Here is an 18,777-nt window from a genome sequence, read left to right on the forward strand (position 1 = left end):
CAGGAAGCTGAGGTGGGAAACGAGCTTGAGCTCAGGAGTTCAAGGCCAGCCTGAGTAACACAGCAAGACCCTGTCTCTAAAAAAAACACAACAAAAATAACAAATAGTATTTTCTCAGCTATCAGTGTACTCTAAAAGAAACGTTTAGTATTCTGGACCTATCCCACATCCTTTTCTCTAACGTAAGTTTTAAAAGTATATATATGGGGGAATTAAGTTTTTGGTACTGATTTTAAAAATTAATTTTATGAGGTTGAACCTTATCTGTAAATTCATGAAGAAATATATTCAATTTTAAAAGCTATGCCTAAACAATGAGAGAACAATAACCAACTACTGCTGCTATAGTCAACAACTTTTCATGCAGACCTCAAAAAAACTTTGTAAAATGAAATACAATGGGTTTTGCCAGAGTTACTGTGGCCAATCTTTAGTTCTATGTATACTACTACATAGGCACCGTTTATTAAGCCCCTCAAAGGCTTTCACATTATACACTACTGGTGCTATTATTGCTTAGGTATGTGAATGTAATTGGTATGATGACATACAACTTTTAAAACCCTGTGCTGACACACAGAGAAAACCTACTGCTTAAAGTTACTGATATATTTTAATGTACTCATCATCTTTATCAACTAAAATAATCTGATTTTATGAAAATACTTAGAAGAAAAATCTATAAGACATTCTGTTTTTCAGGGATCTTAAAATCAGTACATCAAATAAACACTTTCCATATTTAAACATTTTTCATATTTAAACACTTTCAAACTGCTGTTTCAAACAAATATAGGCTCTTACAACAGGGACTAACAAATACTGATAAATCAATTAGTATACAGGAGGAAAAAGAAATATTCTAAATTAGTGATTCACATGAAGAGCAATGAAAGGCAAGTCATTAATTGGTGAAATAAGGGTGGTGATAAGGAAGACATCCATCGGAATAAGAAAGTTATTAAGGAGAGGGTATACTTTATGTGGTCAAAACAAGGCTGTAAGTCACCAGTTTGTGGAGACTTTTAAGAACAAGCTTTAATTCCTCTGATAATGTAAAACTGTATATACGTTTTCTAAAAGTATGTATTTGCCCCCACCCAGTTGTTTTTTTAAAAAGTATCAAAATACACACTGAAATTAAGTAACTTTAAAAGGTTAAAATTTTACTATCGTGTTTTAGAATAGAAAAACTTAACAAAAACAATGTAATTACTGTTCATGGAGTTAAGCTGAGAATCTTAAAACGTTTTCTCTAAAGTGATGTTTATTTAACTCAACTGTTTATATATGCAGTTACTCTAAATATTCTTTAAGTACTTGAATGAGAGTAAATAAACAAAAAACAACAAACACAACTCCTAGGTCAGACAGAACTCCAAAAGAAAACTATAACAAGCCCATACGTACACAAAATAAAACATGTAGAATAGGAACTTTTTACTCCATATGAGCCATAACTATAAAATATAGCAATGAAACTCAGAAACGAAATGCTACATAAGTGTTAGTAAACATAAAGCAACATACCTTTCTTTTTCTAATTCTGGGTCTTGCTCAGTTTGCACCTGTAATATAATCAGTATTTTATTAAGAGGCTATTCCACTGGATTTGAAATATTTAACTATCAAAACAATGTTTTTAGTTAAAATTTAAGGTCAAAAAAGGAAAAAAAAACCAAAAAACAAAAACAAAACCCTTGAAAAATGTACCAAAGCAGCTAGTGTTTACATTATTATCAGGTTCTAGAATGTTTTCTAAGTAGATAAAAAACCTCCAAATTAGGTCACACACAATAATTTATATCAAGCAATTAATGAGAAAAATAAGTTTCCTTAATAATGACATACACAAGAAACTTTTTTTAACTTTAGAAGTCTGGAAATACCATCTTTTGCCTAGACTAAAATCAATAAATGTGAAATATCAACATCTTCTTTGTGGAATTATTTTAAAAGACTTCTATTGTAAAAGAGATCGGCCGACTAAAAAAGTTTCCTATTCAAAATACCTAGAAATGCTGGACAAAATTGAACAAGAATCCTTTTAAGGATCTGTCTGATACCTGATCAATATTTTAAATATTTATCTGATAATGTGGGCCCCAAGAAAGCAATATTCAGGAGCCCCAAAAAGGGCAGGAATTAAAAATCAGTCCTTATATGCCAAGCACTGTCCTAGCTACTTGGGATGCATCAGTGAACAAAATGGCAAAATATCTGCCATTTACAGCTTATACATACTAGAAGGAAGCCTTTTCTGAGAAATCATGCATTCTCTTTCTTTCTAGAAACTTTCTTTCTAGAAAGATTTTGTAAGACTAAAAACTGAAAACAGTACTTTAAGGAAATTCAATGGGTCTAGAGAGGATTCCTGGCGTAGGTGTTGGGAGTCCCACAGTAAAGGGATTAACAAGTCTAGTTAATATCCTAATGATACTGCCAAAATTAAAAATGATGGTTTGTAAGTCCCAATCACAGAGACTGTTTATTAGCAGCTTTCCATTCAGGAGAAGAGTTTATTAGAGGGGGGAAAAAAAAAACCTGTATGCTATTAGTGGAATGCTACATCAGATACCTATATTGGTCAACTTGCTTCCTTATTCATAAAAGAATAACAGAAAAACAAATGCACAAAAGTGAACAACATAAGCATATAAAAACAGCTAAAGAAAAGATATTTCAGACAACTGAAGAACTGAAGTGCCTTTTAAAAAACTCAAAAGAACATCCTCATAAAAATTCAAGAGAACATATCATCTATGAAATCAGTACCAGTGTTATTTCCAGAAAAATAGAGTATTAAAAACTGAAGGGAATAAATCAAAAAATAGTAATAGAAAAACTTCCCTGGGGCCGGGGATAGTGGTTTACACCTGTAATCCCAGCGCTTTGGGAGACTGAAGTGGGCAGATCAACCTGCCCAGCATGGTAAAACTCCATCTCTACTAAAAATATGGAAACTAGCCAGGCATGGTGGCACGCGCCTATAGTCCCAGCTACTTGGGAGGCTGAGGCAGGAGAATTGCTTGAACCCGGCAGGTGGAGGTTGCAGTGAGCCAAGATCGCACCACTGCACTCCAGCCTGGGCAATAGAGCAAGACTTCACCTTGAAGAAAAGGAAAAAAAAAATACTTCTCTTATGTTGAGGGGGGTGGGGAAGCTACCTCAGCTTTAGATTTCAAAAAACATCATTCTGCTCTAAGCAGGATGTGTGAAATGAGTCCCAAACCAAGATAAAACCTTACTCACTGGAATAACAATACCAATCCTATCTTTGGAAATTCTTGAATCATCAAATCTGTCCCTAAAGCCTTTGATCTGGTTCTTCTGTCTGAAAATCTCTTCTCCTTGATATTTTCTTAGAGCTTCCTCTCTTACTTCTATCAGGTCTCTCATATAACTCTTCTGCTGGGGGACTACCAGCGACCACTTTAAGATACACATCCCTCATATTAATCAGTCTCTTTTATACCTTATTTATTCATAGCTTCCTCTCTTACTTCTATCAGGTCTCTCATATAACTCTTCTGCTGGGGGACTACCAGTGACCACTTTAAGATACACATCCCTCATATTAATCAGTCTCTTTTATACCTTATTTATTCATAGTCATTTTACCACTTGTATCTGTTTATAGTCTATGTCCTCCACTAAAATATAATCCGAACAAAGATACTGAAACAATGTTCATCATGGTATTCCAACCCCTAAGATGGTGTTAGCATAGAGAAAAGGAATTAGATAAATACTAGTTTAGGGCCAGGCACAGTGGCTCACATCTGTAATTCTAAAACTTGGGAAGGCCCAGGCTGCAGGATCACTTCAGGCCAGAAGTTTGCGACCAGCCTGGGCAACAGTGAGACCCCATCTACACAAACATAAAAAATCAAAAATAAAATAAAATTAGCTGGGCATGGTGGCATGCACCTGTAGTCTACTCTGGAGGCTGAAGTGAGAGGATCACTTGAGCCCAGGAGTTGAGGCTGCTGTGAGCTATGATTGCACCATGGCACTCCAGCCCAGGTGACAGAAAAAATAACCTAAGCACAGAATTTTATATGTAGACAATCAATCAATGAAATACGTAAGAGCAAAATAAAGTCCGTTTCAAACATCCAGAGACTCAGAAAATGTACTGCCTACAAAGACCTTCTGGGGGTAAAAAAAAATTTTGAGAATGTACTCTAGCAAACAGAAAAACAATCTGTGATGTGACAGATAAAGAATCCAAGAAAAAGTAGACATAACTCAGAAAAACAATGAAAAAAAAAAAAAACTAAGATGTATAACTGTTTGACAAAACAAATGTTCATAAATTAAGAGTCACAAAAACAGCTCTGAAAGGAGATTCCATTAAGTTACACAGATGATCAAAGTAACATGAAGACTGCCATTTTATCCTCCCTTTCAACAACAAAATACAAACCCTAAACCATACAAGAAAACCATAAACTTATGGAAACAAAAATGTGGCAGCACTCTGAGAAATGACTGGAAATATAAGAAACTCACCTGTGAGTGCAGAGGTTATGAACACATATTACACATATTCGCTTCTTTATAAACCCATTCTCATTATTACTTAATTCTGCAGTAAATATCTTCATAATAATGATATAAAAAATACAGAACTAGTTTTCAGTATTTAGAATGGAGTGCTACATGCTTCGTACACAAGCTAACTATAGATACTGAAATAAAGATCACACATACTACACAAGAAGTAACATTTCAGGTTAACAAAAACCACAGACGTTGAAGAGAGAATAATATAGAGTTGATTTACTAACTCACTTCAAATAGCAGTCAATTGAAAACTGTTATAAATAAGTCAAATGTGTTACCCAAGTTAAGCTATACATATAAAGTTCTGGGTAAGAGCTAAGGAAGTGAAGTATCAATTCAGGCAGAAGTTTATGTACATTTTCACATTTTAATTTTCTTTATCTCTAAGAATTCGGGACTGTATTTCTGGAATAAAGATTGCAGTCAGTGTTTAATTTTGAACTTAGTTGAACACAGTAAGAACTTGAAAAATAAAAATCACAAAAATTTTAAAATGCATTCTCTGCTGGGGAACAGCTAAAAACGTTTACATTTTTTTCTGAAGTTATCAGGTGAAATGAGCCACTCCTTTTTGTTGAAGCTGATACCTATCATAATACATTTATTTAAAGATACTCTGCTTAATTTGGATTTAGATGATGAAATTGCCTTTTCCTTTAGACAGTGCAAGATTTTTAACATATTAACAAAAAACATATGGACACCAGATAAAAGGTCCTATTATATACCTCTGCTAGCAGCATGCAATGGAACAGAAGGAGAAAATATCTGAGTTCAAATTTAATGCTTTCAAAGGTGGACTATTCATAGCTTTCCTCCATGTACTACTGTGTAAGCCAAGAATCTATGAAATCTTATTTCATAACACAAAAACAGTTTGTAATAAATATAACTGAAACAAAAAGAAACAAAATTCTTTCTACCCAGAGGAAGCCAAAATGGATTCAAATTTATACTGCTTTATAAACTATAAAAATTGTAATGTTGATTGCAAAACAAATAGTAAATAATCATCTCTAAACACAGAAACAGTTTGACTACTGCCTGAGAATGACCTTCATGTTTTCTGTATTTTCTAAAAGCACAAACGCTGACACAAGAGAAATCTTACCTCTGGTAAGTCTATCTTTGGAGATAATGTACAGGTCAATATATGGTCACCAATGTTTTGTGGATTTTGTTTCAGAAAGCTGTACATTGACTGAGCAGATCCAGGACTATCTAACTGAAGAATTGCCTTAGGAGAAGATTAAAATGTTATGAATAGTTCTTTAAAAAAATTAAAATTAGAATAACCACATAATCCAAAAATTCCACTTTTTAGTACATACCTAAAAGGAATGAAAGCCAAGACTTTAACATGTATTTGTACATCCATGTTCAAAGAAGCATTATTCACAACAGACCAAAGGCAGAAGCAACCCAACTGTCCATCAATAAATGAGTGGGTATCAAAATGTGTTATATGCATAAAACAGACTATTACTTGGCTTTAAAACGGAAGAAAAATCTGATACATGCTGCAACATGGATGAACCTTGAAGACATTATGCTAAGTGACATGAGCCAGTCACAAAAAGAAAATACAATTCCACATGCATGAAGTAACTAGAGTAAATTTATAAAAACAGAAATAATGGTTGACAAGGGCTGAATTAATGGTGAGTTATTGTCAAAAGGATAGAAAGCTTCAGTTCCAGAAGATGAAAATGGAAATGGATGGTGGTGATGGCTGCACAACGTGAAGGCGCTTAATATCACTGAACTAACTAACATGGTTAAAATGTTAAATTTGTGTCTTACAAATGGTAAAATCTGTGCATTTTACTAAAATAAAAATGTTAACTCTTTAAAAGTTTGAAATGTATTTTTCTTTCAGGTTTCAGATGTGATTACAAAGGTAAGGTTAATCCTTATTTCAAGGAAAAGAAAACAATCCTTAAAAGGTAAAGACAAGGCAAAACTGAAGAGAATGACAGGGTTTTTTTTTCCCTCTTTTTTATTTTTGAGACGGAGTTTTGCTCTTCTTAACCAGGCTGGAGTGCAATGGCGCGATCTCGGCTCACCGCAACCTCCGCCTCCTGGGTTCAGGCAATTCTCCTGCCTCAGCCTCCTGAGTAGCTGGGATTACAGGCACGCGCCACCATGCCCAGCTAATTTTTTGTATTTTTAGTAGAGATGGGGTTTCACCATGTTGACCAGGATGGTCTCGGTCTCTTGACCTTGAGATCCACCCGCCTCGGCCTCCCAAAGTGCTGGGATTACAGGCTTGAGCCACCGCGCCCAGCCGACAGGTATTTTTTTAATAGAGGATTAAAGATGTTTGCAAGAAAGCTGAGAATTCCTACGTGTCATCTGTTGTGTCCCACCTTCCATTCTATGTCACACTATCATATTCCATTCTATGCTCTATTTAACAGTTAGAAGCATATCAAAGAAATTATCTAGTTGTTAATCAAATGCTCTTTATGAAGTAAATATTGTCCACTTTCATATAAACCCTTGCCTTTCTAGGTAATATATGGCTGATAAAAATTTAATTTTAATGAACATATAGCTGAAAAACATATTAAATACAGAAGGTATATCAAATGTAAATGGAGAAATAATTTTTGTTTCTTAAAGAGGCCAAATCAGAAAATTAAGGAATCATTATTTTTGAGACAGGATCTCACTATGTCACCCAGACTAGAGTGTAGTGTTGTGAACACAGCTCACTATACCCACCAACTCCTGGGCTCAAGCCATCCTCCTGCCTCAGCCTCCCCAGCAGCTGGGACCACAGGCACATACAACCCTGCCCAGGTAATTTTTAAGCATTTTGTGGAGACAGCATCCCACTACGTTGCCCAGGCTGGTCTCGAACTGCTGTGCTCAAGCAATCCCCTCACCTCAGCTTCCCAAAGTGCTGGGATTACAGTTGTAAGCCACTGCACCCAGCAATTATTTTATTTATACCCCTCTCTTTCCATATAAACAAACAAATGGACCTAACTCAAGTGTTTCATAGCTGGAAGGAACTTAAAGAAATATTAGGTAATTGGTGGCTCATACTTGTAATCCCAGCACTTTGGGAGGCTGAGGAGGGCGGATCATGAGGTCAGGAGTTCAAGACCACCCTACCCAAAATGTTGAAACCCCATCTCTACTAAAAATACAAAAATTAGCCAGGCATGGTGCCTGTAATCCCAGTTACTCAGGAGGCTAAGGCAGGAGAATCACTTGAACCCGAGGGGTGGAGGCTGCAGTGAGCTGAGATTACACCACTGTTCTCCAGCCTGGGTGACAGAGTGAGACTCCATCTCAAAAAAAAAAAAAAAAGAAAAAAAAAATTAGGTATACTCCTTTCGTTTTACAAGTAAGTGCAAACCAACTTAGCCAAGACCACAAAGATAGTTAAGATCAGAGCCAAAGGAACTCAGGTCTAAACTCACCAAAAGGATAATGCTGTCTACACTGTATTACCCTTCCCCCCTTGTGTAAATCTTATTTCTTCTTAAAAATTAGAACTTCTGAAAAAGAGATCATCTCTTCTTTCTCGGCACAGTCCAGAAGAAAATATTCTGGTTTATCATAATTCTGCAAAGTGGCTCAGTATTGTTTATAGATGCTTCAGATCAGAAGCTGAGTTAGAAGTTGCACATCTTAAGAACATAGGGTTATTATATATTCTCTATAGAACGCATAGCTAAATTACCAGGGAACTTGTTACCTTGTTTTTATTACTTATGAATACATGGTGATCCACTTTTCCAAACTGAAGTCCAACACAAAGTACACACTGAAGTCCATCTTCTGGTAAATTATCAAGATGTACAAATCGATCATAAATTGTATCTATGTTTGCCTGTAGTTTTTCGTTTTGTTTTGTTTTTAAGAGATAGTATAGGAAAAAAAAAAAAAACCACAGATGAAGCAACAAACAGTAAAACAGATTAACATTAATTTAGTATTACAGAGGTCAGATGATGTCTTCTCCCAAGAGTAAGAAAATGACTACACAGGGGATGACAGTGGGCTCTTAATTTTACATACACATAATCAGCAAAACGATGTACTAAAATGGGCAGTACAGTATTTCTACCATCAACATAACATTTACCCAAAACATCCTCAGGCAGGATATTGACATATTAGACCACTTAGTATGCAATTCAGTACCCGAAAATTTTTCACATCAAAGACTACAATAACCGTTTATTTTTGTATTTTTACCAAGAAGACCCATCTGATATCTCCATCACCTTAATATCTTAAAATTACTTCTAAAGTTTTAATTCCTAAAAGGTGAACAAACAAAATAAAACAATCAATGCTTCCACCAATTAAGTAAGTATATAAAAGAGTATTTACATGCAAAACTCACCTCTGGGTCATTTTCTTTTACCAAGGTTGTAAATAGAGCTTCCTAAAAAGCCAAAATAGATAAACGTTGATGGTATAAGCTCTTTCTCATACATATACTTACTTAGTTAAGATTTATAATATGACAATCTATACAAATATCCATTAAAGTATTTCACAAAATTAAGAAGCAGTAAAAGTTATGTTCTTTCCAAAAACCTTTCTCTCTCCTAAACAAATCTCATCCTAACCCATACAATTCTTCTTATTTCCCTAAGAACATAAAATAATAAGGCAGCACCGTTTAGGAAAGACATTCAAATTCACATATAAGAAATAAAGAGATTTAATTTAGACAACAGAAGAGAATTCAAACTACAAAAGAAGTTAACTATGTCAAGTAGGAGATGAGGAAGACAGAGATGTAGGCAAATATAACAGCACAGTGCATAAAGGTACAGATTTGGTGCTACTGAATTATGAAGAGATGAAGATCATGAAACAAGGATATCAAAGCAGGCAGAGGACAACTAATAGAAGGCTCTGTGTGCAGGCAAAGGAAATTGGACATTATCTTCTTTTTTTTTTTTTTTAGACAGAGTCGCCAGGCTGCAGTGCAGTGGCACAATCTCAGCTCACTGCAACCTCCGCTTCCCACATTCAAGCAATTCTCCTGCCTCAGCCTCCCAAATACCTGGGATTACAGGCATCCAACACCATGCCCAGCTACTTTTTGCATTTTTAGTGGAGAAGGGGTTTCACCATGTTGGCCAGGATGGTCTCAATCTCCTGACCTCGTGATCCGCCTGCCTTGGCCTCCCAAGGTGGTGTGAGCCACCGTGCTGACTTTATAAGACTGAGGATCCTAACTTTTTTTCTTATTGATACTACTAACATGTACAAAATAATCTCACCAATTAAATCACATTAGAATGATTCTCAATGAAAGGCATTTTTACATTACTACATGCATTTCTACCTGCCTCTAAAAAGGATAAAATATTTCTACCTTACGCTTCTCAGCAGTTGACTGTAAATATTTATAGGCCACAGAGAGGCAATGAAGGGTGTATACTTCAGATAAAAGCTGAGAGCTTGCGGGAGTTTTATCAAATTGAAGGTAGTGTGTACAAAAGACAATTAGTTCTGGTCCAGGAAGAGGTCTACCTGTTTTTGAGACTGGGTCTCCCTCTGTCAGACAAGCTGAAGTTCAGTGGCACAATCACAGCTCAGGGGAGCCTTGAACTCCTGGGCTCAAGGGATCCTCCTACCTCAGCATCCCGAGGAGCTGGGAACACAGGTATGTGCCTCCATGCCCAGCTAATTAAGTTCTGTAGAGATGGGGTCTCACTTTGTTGCCCAGGCTGGGCTTGGGTCTTGAAGTCCTGGGCTCATACAATCCTCCCATCTCAGCTTCTCATAGTGCTGAGATCACCAGCATGAACCACCACACCTGGACCAGTAAGAGTTTTTAAGAAATAAAGCAATATGGTATGCGGGATGAGGAAGAGGGAATGAGCTCACAGAGTTAAAATAAACAAGATCTAGCAAGGAACTGAATGTAAGAAATAAGAGAAAAAAAAACTAAAGATAGCTTCCAGAATTCTAGTTTAGATTACAGATAATAGCAGAAAGAGTAGAAAGAAGCCTGGTTTTAGAACAAATTCAACCTTTTTACCATCCAAACATACACATGAAGAATAGGATTCTCTCACTATGAAGGTAACTCTCAAGCAAATGGAATGGGTAACTGGGTGATTGTTGGAGGGAAAGGAAGCTTTCTCAATGTCTGTGAGAAAAATATGATGCAAAATGAAAACTAGAAAACATAATACAGACTATAACAAATTTAATTTAAAAACTCAGTAAAAATGGTGAAACAGTTTTAACTAGTAAAAACTAGTAAAAATGGTGGTCTGATTTACCTCATCTTTTACATTCATGTTTTCAGGTGCCATAGTTATTGAGAGTTGATTTCCATCCATCAATACTGGGAAGCAGGTATAAAATTTTACCATAGACTCAGCAGCTTTTCTATTTATTTCTATATATGCCTTTAATTAAAAAATTAATCTTGTTACTTTTTCTCAAAAATAGACTTACATGTATAACAACTTAGTAAATATTTTTAAGATTAAAAAATGCAGTCCTCAGAAAATTGAGGCCCACACACCAAGAATATTACAACCATAAGTGAGAAATAATGAATGACTAAACTTACTATACAAAGGCAAACTAAAGAGAGGAAAAAAAAAGGGACAGTCTAGCAAATGACATTAAGAAAATCTTATTCAACACTGTATCCTTAGGGCAGTAACTATAGCAGATATATTGTAGCAGTATATGTAGCAGATATATTTCTAATCAATAATATTTGAGTAAATAAGTTTATTGATAAAATATTTAAAAATATGAGAAATGAAAGAAGCAAAGAAACGTGTAATAGTTGTGAAGTCTTTTTTCATTTTGTTATTTTAATAGGTGTAAAACTAGCTCCATATATTTTGGTTTTTATTTTCACGCCTTGGTAAGTAAAGAGATTGAAACTTCTGCATATTTGGTAATTAATGAGATAGACATCTATGTGTTTGCTTATAATTGTAAGCCTATTTTTAAATGAATTCTCTCTATTTTTTGTGAGATGGAGTCTTGCTCTGTTGTCCAGGCTGGAGTGCAGTGGTGAGATCTTGGTTCACTGCAACCTCCACCTGCTGGGTTCAAGCAATTCTCCTGCCTCAGCCTCAGACTGTAGCTGGAACTACAGTCACCCGCCACTATGCTCAGCTAATTTTTTGTATTTTAAGTAGGGATGGGGCTTTACCATGCTGGCCAGACTGGTCTCAAACTCCTGACCCTGTGATCCACCCACCTCAGCCTCCCAAACTGCTGGGATTACAGGCATGAGTCACTGCGCCTGGCTTTTTTTTTTTGAGATGGAGTCTTGCTGTTGCCCAGGCTGGAGTGCAGTGGTGTGATCTCCACTCATCACAATCTCCGCCTCCTGGGTTCAAGCAATTCTCCTTCCTCAGCCTCCAGAGTAGCTGGGATTCCAGGCGTGCACCACCATGCCTGGCTAATTTTTAATATTTTTAGTAGAGGCGGGGCTTTACCATGTTCACCAGACTGGTCTCGAAATTCTGACCTCATGATCCACCCACCTCAGCATCCCAAAGTGCTAGGATTATAGGCGTAAGCCACTGTGCTCAACGGTGAATTATCTCTTAGGGTTGTCGATTGTAGTTTTAATGTGTTACAGCATAAAGCAGATGTGAATCCTGTTTCCCATTTTAAACAAATACTCTTCAGTTCTTAAATTTTCATTTTAACTTACATTAATTTTAATTTCATAAATGTTTAAAGCATTTGCATTAAATCTCCAAATGTTTTAATAATTTTACTCAACTCCACTCAAAACTGGGCAGATAACTTAGGCTTAAAGTTGAACCATTTTACATAATGCAATGGTTTTCAGTGTATTTACTGAGCTCTGCAATCATTCAAATAATCTGCTTTTAACACAATGTGAAATTACATGTAACTCACCTGTACTCATTCTCTTCTACCATTTTCTCAAGCACACTGGCTCCAAATGCCTCAAAACATACATCCTATTTTACTTTCAAAGATCTCTGGTGACTGCCAACTCCTTTCTGTCAAAAGAATCCTTCTTCCACTATTCTAAAGGTGCTATTTCCGTTATTTAAACTATTTCCTGAAATCTTGCTCAACTAAACATACTTTCTACAAGTTGACTATTAACAATGTATTGTTAATGTGTTGTCCCAACACATACTTATAGAAAATTTAGAACATAAAGATAAACCCAGATTGTTTTAAGTATTGACGACATCATTAGTCTGAGTCTGAAAATGGTTACTTCCCATTTGAATATCACTGGGAAAAGAGAAAGAGTATGAAATACAACTGGAAGAGTGATCTACAAAATTTTATTAAGTAATTTACAGAACTCTTTATTAAACATATTAAAGACATAAAACATTTCCTATTTAACAAAAATTGAGTAAAACTTTGACACATTAGAAAGCCATTTGTCCCCATCATTAACACTATGCCTGATTTATTACAATACTAAAATAAAGAATATCTGTGTTTAATATTTTAAAATCCCTCAAAGCTTGAAAGTTTACTTTGAGACACTACTTTTAAACCCTTTCTTTCTAGTTTTGAATAACATTTAATGTTTTTGAAAGCATGCTTGCAAAGGATATGAACAGCTATTATCAACTCTTACCTTTTTATGAGATGAGAAAATCAAAACATCCTTTAAGCCACCAAATGGTTTTGCTAAATCACAAACTTCCTCTGTAGAATATCCTTTATTAGGCAAATTAGAGATAAGCATCACGCACATTTCTTCTGTTTCCTTCAAAACAAATTTTTAAAACCCGGTATTAAAATTTAATTGCTTTTATATTTACTTAAGTTTATACTGCATATCATATTATGTTAGTATATAGTTGCATTTAATACTGAAGAAAGTCTGACAAATTTAGAAAGCTGGTCTGAACCTCAAATTAAAAAGAAAACCAAAAAAACTTGTAAATTAACACTCTTCAGGAGTACAAGGACTAATTGTAGTTATGCTGTCTGTCATCTAGTCCAGGTCTGCTGGTATCTTTTTCATTCACTGTTCTTTTGTTTTTTGTTTTTTTTGAGGGGAGAGGAGGTGGGCATTTGCTTTTGTTTTTGGAGACAGTCTTGTTCTGCTGCCCAGGCTGGAGGGCAGTGGTACGATCTTGGCTCACAGCAACCTGTCTCCCAAGTTCAAGTGATTTTTGTGTCACAGCGACTCGAGCAGCTGTCACCCACTGTTTCAAAACACAACTTCATCTGTTTCTGACTACAACCCCTTCCTTTAATATACTGTCACCATTCCTGTGTCTTGTGATAATATCCCCAAGCTCCATTAACAGTGTGTAACCTTTTATCTCCCCAAATAAGATAATCACTTTTAGGCAATATATAATTAAAAAGTTCCTGAGAGTCTTTACCCCACAACCCAATCCTCAATGCAATTAAGCACTTTGTTTTCTGCTATCCTTTTTCTCAGATCTATTTTATTCCTCAAGATGACACTCTCATCAATGCCAATTATTCCTTTCATGGTTATCAGTGAAATTTCTAAAAATGATGTGCTATAGTCAACCTGGCAATTTTTTATCTCTTGGGGTGGGGAAAAAAGGAAGTTATAATTTTCAGAAACCAGTTTAGTGTGACTTTACACTAAACTGGTGCTATAAAATACTCTTCCTAAAATAAGACTTATTACTTAGTTACTACTTGAAGAATGGATCACAAAAAAATAAACTTATGCTCAACACCTGAATGATCTCAAAATCTACACCAATAAAATGTAAATTAATGACACTGTAATATAGTCATAGTAATAGATAAAAACACAAGAAAAGAATATATTAAGAGAACTTTATGTCCTTTAAGTAAAACTGCAAACTCCACTTGCTTCTCTGAAAATGCAAACAACTGGTATTCTAACTATTAACATAGCTTTCATTTACCTCTAAGAAAAAATATAGATTTTACTAAATTCTACTGATTCTAATTTAACCAACTATTGTCTTCCCAAAACCATTTTGGCTTGAACATGTTCTCAGTGAAAAGTAATCTTTAATAAAAACATGTACATTTGTTGATGATCCGTTCCTAATTTTTGTAACTTACTCTGCACCTCAGGGTTTTTGACCTAAAAATCAATTTTTTTCTCTTTTCCATTTTAAAAGTCACAAATGACTGGAATTTCTAGCATGCCAAATACTGTGCAGTTTTTACCTGGGTTTATGAGAAAAATATTTTTTGTTAAAATTTCTTGAGGTTTAAGAATAAATAAAATATGAAAACTCACCTTGCTGACTGGTTCATTTTCTGTGGTCTCCAAAGCAGCTTCTTAATACAAAATAAAATTTAAAATGATGCAGATATATTTATTCCACAGTAGATTAAACAGTAGGTACATGAAAATGTGTAATACAACAAAATACTAGATAATTAGTACAAAATAACTGTAAAAGTGACACTGACTTTTAAAAAAACATTTTCATTCTTTCTGAGATCAAAATTTCATTTTAAGAGCTATAGTAAAGACATGAATCATAATATTCTTATTTTCACTTAGGTATGGCATTGGTAATTAAAATAAGTAAATGTTTTGGGGGGATACAAAATTAAGTATTTATTTTCTAAAAATTTTAATTTTCCTTCCACCTTTAAACACAAAAGAACAAAATAAAGTTCCTATTGACCTACCAGAAACAGCTTCTCTAGCACAGTTTTCAGTGGCTTTGGCTTCCATACTGGTCTTTACTTCAGAGTTTTCTGCATGAAATAGTCTGCTTTAATAGTTTAGCAAAACACTAATATAATTAAACTAATGAACCTAAACAGGAACTTTAGCTAGTTTATTTTGACATTTCAAGTCTCCTTAGGCTGACCTGACTTAAGTCAAACATCTCTTCTTTGAAAAACAAAACAGCAATCCCCACTTTGGTAATTTTTAGGCAAAAGATTCAGAATAAACCTTCAAGATAATCTAAAGAAAATAAATGGACACATAGAGGGGAACAACACACACTGGGGCCTACTAGAGGGTGGAAGGAGGGAGAGGATCAGGAAAAATAACTAATGGGTACTAAGCTTAATACCTGGGTGATGAAATAATCTATACAACAAACCCCCATGACACCTGTATACCTATGTTAACAAACCTGCACGTGCCACTAAACTTAAAATAAAAAGTTAAAAAAAGAAAAGAAAGCACTGAATGACCACATTTTAAGCTTACCTGGTACAGTAGCAGGTTTGTTAGAGTCTTTGTTTTTGACATTCCCAGTCTTTTTGGCTTCTAGAGACTTCTTTCCACCAGATTTTGCTAAAAGTACAATGAGCCATTATTCTAAAGGTCTGTTAAATCATTGGCATGTTTCACACTAATGTATTAGTAAATTAGTTGGACTTTATTACAAAAGCAGCTCTTTTCCAATGTTCAGTATTTTTATTTATCTTTAGTACCTCTTTCCCAGTAAGATAAAAAGCAAATTTAAGTCAAGATACAATTTTTTGGTGATGCCCTTTAATGAGCCACATGTTTAATCTTCATGTAGCAGATCAGCATTATAATCACATACATTAAAATATTACTATGTAATTTCTGCAAAGATTCTTTAGGATTAGTCTATTAGGAAAGATACAACTAAAAAGATGGCTCTAGTTCCAAGGTGCTACATTTAAATAGTGTTCCATTTCTTTACTGAAAACAAATGCACTCCTAACATAATCTTTTTTTTTTTTTTTTTTTTTTTTTTCTGAGACGGAGTTTCGCTCTTGTTACCCAGGCTGGAGTGCAATGGCGCGATCTCGGCTCACTGCAACCTCCGCCTCCTGGGTTCAGACAATTCTCCTGCCTCAGCCTCCTGAGTAGCTGGGATTACAGGCACACGCCACCATGCCCAGCTGATTTTTTGTATTTTTAGTAGAGACGGGGTTTCACCATGTTGACCAGGTTGGTCTCGATCTCTCAACCTTGTGATCCACCCGCCTTGGCCTCCCAAAGTGCTGGGATTACAGGCTTGAGCCACCGCGCCCGACCAACATAATCTTTTTAAAAAAGTAACAATCATCTAAGAAATTGTACAAACTGAAGAAGACAATATGAACTGACAGCTCTAAAAAAAAAAAGAAAAACTAAGATTAAACCATTCAATGGAGGGAAATGACAGAGCAACCTGTAAGCTGTCAAAAATGTAGTTATATAGCTGTATATATATATGTGATTGTTTACATGCACAAAAATTATCTGTCAAAGACCAAAGTAGCAAAAAAAAAAAATCCAACAGAATGGGTCAGGTTTTAAATATCAAAGAAGTATCTATTAAACTCTTGAAGTATTAGATGCTAACAATTATTATATGAATTTAAAACATGAATAAAGAATAAATAAAATCCCTCCTCCCCAGTAGTCTTACCTGTTTTGATTGAAGCTTTATTACCTTTAGCAGCTACTGTTACCACAGATTTTACAGAACTTGCTGATTTCCCTAAATCACAAAAGCTACAGTCAAAACTGGTTTACTTAACTAGTATCAACAATCCCCAAAGAACCTCACACAGAAAAAAATGTAAGAATAGACTATATTTTATTCAAAATGTAAAATGCTATAATCTTTGGGGGCATAGGCCATTTTCTAAATCTAGCAATGATGGTAATTTCTTCAAAAAAAAAAAGAGATCACTGAAATAAGAATTCACCTCCCTACTGAGATATAGATCAAACACCCCTAATCTGAAAATCCAAAATCTGAAATGTTTCAAAACCTGAAACCCTGAGTGCTGCTGACATGACACCACAAGTGGAAAATTTCCACGTAAGTATACTTTAAAAAAAACTTTGTTTCATGTGCAAAATTATTAAAACATTGTATAAAATTGCCTTCGGGCTATGTATATAAATTGTATATGAAATAGAAATAAATTTCACATTTAGACTTGGCTCCCATCCCCCAGTATCAAATTATGTATATGCAAATATTCCAACATCTAAAACATTTCTGCTCCCAACCATTTTGGATAAGGGATATTCAACCTGTACTTAAAACAGCATTCATGCCAAGTTAAATAAATTTCTGAATATGTGGATCAACTAGAAACAAAATTACTAATTCCAAGGACATAAAGAACAATCCCATACTTTCAGCAAGTCCAAAAGCAGTTAAACCTAGATCCTCCCAACCCATGCTTCCATGGCTCCTAATTTATTAAAATGCATTCAAGAACACTTATATCATGGACAGATCATATAAAGACTGTTTTAACTCATTCCTACAATTTCCTAGCTGTACAAGACTATTTAAATTGCTCTCACCATTATTTGTACCTACCCATCTATTACCTCCTATTTTCCAAGATGGTGCTATTTATAAAGATGTGATCATCAAAGTGTTGCAGATCATCAGAGGGCCCAAACCCTTTCCATTCAGAGAGAAACAGATTTAACTCTGAAATTAGGATTCATAACAACTAGGGAGAATGTATGAGGAAAAAGCCCAAGATCAAAAAAATCAATAGATCTAAACTGAATTCCAATTTGTATCAAGAAGCTTTGGGGCACTAAGAGATTTGTGTACACATTTCCCTAAATATAAGGGTGGTGATTGCCAAAATTACCTAACAGGAACATTGTAAGTATACAATCATACTTTTAAAAATACAAAAAAACAAAAATTCATTGAACATCTACAAAAATCAACTGAAATAGTTTACAAATCCACCTTTTACATTCAAGATAGTCCACAATCTTTGCTCCAAAAAGAGCAATACAAATCCTTACAGCTTGTCACACCCAACTTGTCAATTCTTGGTCATTCACAACTTTTGCCACACTGTAGTAAACTGAGCCTCAGTGAGCCCTTAAGGTATTTCTTTCACTATCCTATGTTATTATCACAAGTCAATTCATTTTATAACTTCTATCTGGATACTAGGACTTAGGGAAAAAATAAAAAATAGCCAGCATTAATTTCCAACAGCAAAGGGGTGGCCATCAGTGTTATAGCCAGTTTACCACATCCCAAATGACTCCCATACACTTAGTATCAAAGTAACATCAAAGTGTCAGCAAAATTAATGCAGCTTCAAGACAAGTTTCCTAGCCACCCATGATCCACTCAAATTACTGCTTCTAAGAAACTACTATATGAAAATTCTGAAACTGCCACTAACAATGATTTTTGCCAGTTCAAGGCTGTTTCCTTTCCTTTTTAATATTATATGAAAGATTGTTTATTTATTTACTTCAGACAGAGTCTCGCTCTGTCGTATAGGCTAGAGTGCGGT

At 34.9% G+C, this 18,777-nt stretch overlaps 1 protein-coding gene across 6 annotated transcripts in view; it reads right to left on the reverse strand.

The window, feature by feature from the left end:
• The window catches only part of ZNF638 (zinc finger protein 638), a 167,129-nt gene that overhangs the window by 17,775 nt on the left and 130,577 nt on the right, over positions 1-18,777 (reverse strand). For 5 of the 6 annotated variants that reach the window (XM_074398569.1, XM_074398567.1, XM_010333483.3 and 2 more), the window contains exons 12-21: positions 16,911-16,982; positions 15,731-15,817; positions 15,196-15,264; positions 14,795-14,835; positions 13,166-13,297; positions 10,839-10,967; positions 8,936-8,977; positions 8,282-8,416; positions 5,681-5,806; positions 1,531-1,568 (exon numbers count right to left, since the gene is read on the reverse strand). In XM_074398569.1, the coding sequence (XP_074254670.1) occupies positions 1,531-1,568; positions 5,681-5,806; positions 8,282-8,416; positions 8,936-8,977; positions 10,839-10,967; positions 13,166-13,297; positions 14,795-14,835; positions 15,196-15,264; positions 15,731-15,817; positions 16,911-16,982 (871 nt within the window). The remainder of the gene's footprint in view (positions 1-1,530; positions 1,569-5,680; positions 5,807-8,281; positions 8,417-8,935; positions 8,978-10,838; positions 10,968-13,165; positions 13,298-14,794; positions 14,836-15,195; positions 15,265-15,730; positions 15,818-16,910; positions 16,983-18,777) is intronic. The other variant, XM_074398572.1, reaches the window with a different exon arrangement.

Source organism: Saimiri boliviensis, chromosome 1 (assembly GCF_048565385.1).
Source record: "Saimiri boliviensis isolate mSaiBol1 chromosome 1, mSaiBol1.pri, whole genome shotgun sequence".
Taxonomy (NCBI): Eukaryota; Metazoa; Chordata; class Mammalia; order Primates; family Cebidae; genus Saimiri; species Saimiri boliviensis.